This window comes from Nilaparvata lugens, chromosome 10, assembly GCF_014356525.2.
Source record: "Nilaparvata lugens isolate BPH chromosome 10, ASM1435652v1, whole genome shotgun sequence".
Lineage (NCBI taxonomy): Eukaryota > Metazoa > Arthropoda > Insecta > Hemiptera > Delphacidae > Nilaparvata > Nilaparvata lugens.
In genome coordinates this window covers 17014170-17016716 of record NC_052513.1, presented here as the reverse complement: position 1 = coordinate 17016716, position 2547 = coordinate 17014170, and the positions used below count along the sequence as shown (strand labels likewise).

The window sequence follows — 2547 nt, the reverse complement described above, 5'->3', positions numbered from 1 at the left end:
GTAACAAAATAAATTAAACAAAGTTGATGATGACCTTCTTTTAAAATAATTAAATTGTGAGTGGAGTGGCCCCGCCCTGATGATGTTCATTTATAAGCAGTCTGTTGGAGGTTCACGCCCAGTTTACATAGCAAATTCGAGTGAGTGGTCTAGTTAAGAGTACCAGGATCCCCATCCTAGTTCTTGTGCAGATATCCAGTCTATATTGAGTGATCTATCATCGACTGTGTATTTTGTTTGTTGTGTTTTTGTTTTCCACACTCATGAACATGGCTACTTCCAAAACTTCACATCAAAGGCAGATGAGGAGAAGGAGAAATGTGAATCCCCATTTCAAGAACTTTGTGGAGAATACTTCTTTGCATGGCGTGAAATACATTGGAAACCCCAACAATCATTGGATTCAACGTGGATTTTGGTGCATAGTCGTAATCGGTTCTATTATCTCATTATTTACAATTTATAGAATGAAGATAAACAAATGGAAGGAGGATCCTATGACAATAGAAGTGGCAACTAGTCCCCAACATATCTCTACCTTGGCTCTTCCTGTCTTGACCATCTGTGGTCCACTACTTGTAACAAAGGAAAGACGTAAACATCTCATGAAAAAGCATGGTGATGATATTACATACAAGATTGCAGACATCTTTGGTATGAGAAGGAATGAATTTGATGAGATATTCAATATGAGTTCAACTAGGAATGGTACAGATAGTGATAGGAGAAGGTTTTTTTTATCTGATTCGAGTTTTGGAACCTTCATAATTGATTACTATTTCAATTCATTAATATCAATATTGGATGATCCTCATGGACGAGAACGACCAACCTTCTTGTACAGGGAACTCTGCATGTCCAAAAACATTCTTCCACTTTCCAAGATTTACAAGATGAATACTGTACAACATCATTTGGACATGGAAATGATAAGAAAAATATATGGACCGAACATTGAATTGAATACTGATTCGATAAATGGATTTCCGTCATATACAGTAGAAAATTTACAAGGAATGAACTACTTTGATCGACTATTGAAGATACCAGTTTTGATGGATAAATCAGACATAACTTATGTTCTCTATGATTTTCGTGAGGAGGAAAATATCGAGCTCATTGGGAGGTACAAAACATTCCGGTTTACAATCCACAATCCTTGGGATGTCCCAAGTCCATTCATGAGATGGCATCGTCTTCAGCCATCAAAAGACTATAGCATACTCATCGAACCTGAAGTAATCATAAAATATCCTGTCGATGATAACGAGTTTCTGTACAAAGTTCCATATGCCAAGCAATGCTACAACACAACGGAGAAAACATTGGACTTCTTTCAATATTATACACAGCAAAACTGTTTAATGGAGTGCTCCACCAAGAGAGCATTGAAAGAATGTGGATGTGTTCTGTTTTACATGCCACACAACGAATCAACATACATATGCTCTGATGAATACAACTCCTGTGCGGTGGATGTTGCCAAAGCCACTCATTACGACACAGTGGAGAGGGAATTTCTGGATGATTGTGACTGTTTACCATCTTGTAACTACACTGACTACAAGATGATATCTCATGAATCAGTGACAACTAATAGAGATTGGATGTTCGAAGTTGACATTATTTTCAAGGATAATTTTTTCCATCCAAAAGTCCGCACCTACACATACAATAACTATGACATGATGGATGCCACCGTTGTCTACTTGGATGTATTCCTAGGCGTGAGTATAATGACTGTAGCCGAAATATTCTACTACATTTTGTTGTATGTTATTGATTATTTGAAAAGCAAGATACAGAGAATGCTTGATTGGCTGTATATGTGAAATTTAATAAAAGATTTTAAATGAATGTTTACTTTCTCATTTCAACAACTTCAGCACCATGCAGACTTTCAAGAATAACTTCCAATCACCTTTTCTTATTAATTAACCTGAGATAGACTTCGAAAGACTTGAATGAATTGAGCGGATCAACCTTGATACCCAATGCACTATCACGGTTCAATTTTTTTTTAGAAATCTCATTTGTTAGTTAATTCAATATCAAATAAAGAGCTAATTCAATTTTCATATTGGAAATTTGTATATTCAATCAAGAATTTTTTCAATCTTGAAATGAGAAAATTGTAATGGAAATATCAATTTCATCAAGTCAATCATTCGATTAGCTTTGAACATAGGAAGTGCATTCAGGCCTTAGTATGAGAGGAGTCGAGTATTGGTTGATGAGTTCTGATTATTATCTCAGATTATCACAGTTTTTCATTAAAACTATCCTGAATTCAGTTTGATTGATCCATATGATAATCAAGATCCAAGATTGTTTACGGTTTAGATTGAAATTCGGATTGACATCTGGATTTGACGACATACTAGTTTTAAGAGACCATTGCAGTTTGGAACTTTGGTGGGGAGACAGTGTAGACACTGTTATATCTATAGTATTCATTATAAACCTTCTCAGTCCAATAATCCTTCAATCAGAGTATCTGTAAGTTCTTGAGAGGTATACATATTTAATTGGTCTGGTATTAGCTAT

General features: G+C 35.4%; 1 protein-coding gene across 1 annotated transcript; it reads left to right on the top strand.

Annotated features, from left to right (window-relative positions):
- The first annotated feature begins 1016 nt into the window (after positions 1 to 1016).
- LOC120353337 (pickpocket protein 11-like) lies at positions 1017 to 1832 on the top strand. The gene has a single exon (XM_039436637.1). The coding sequence runs from the start codon at positions 1017 to 1019 to the stop codon at positions 1830 to 1832; it is 816 nt and encodes a 271-aa protein (XP_039292571.1).
- Positions 1833 to 2547: the final 715 nt, after the last annotated feature.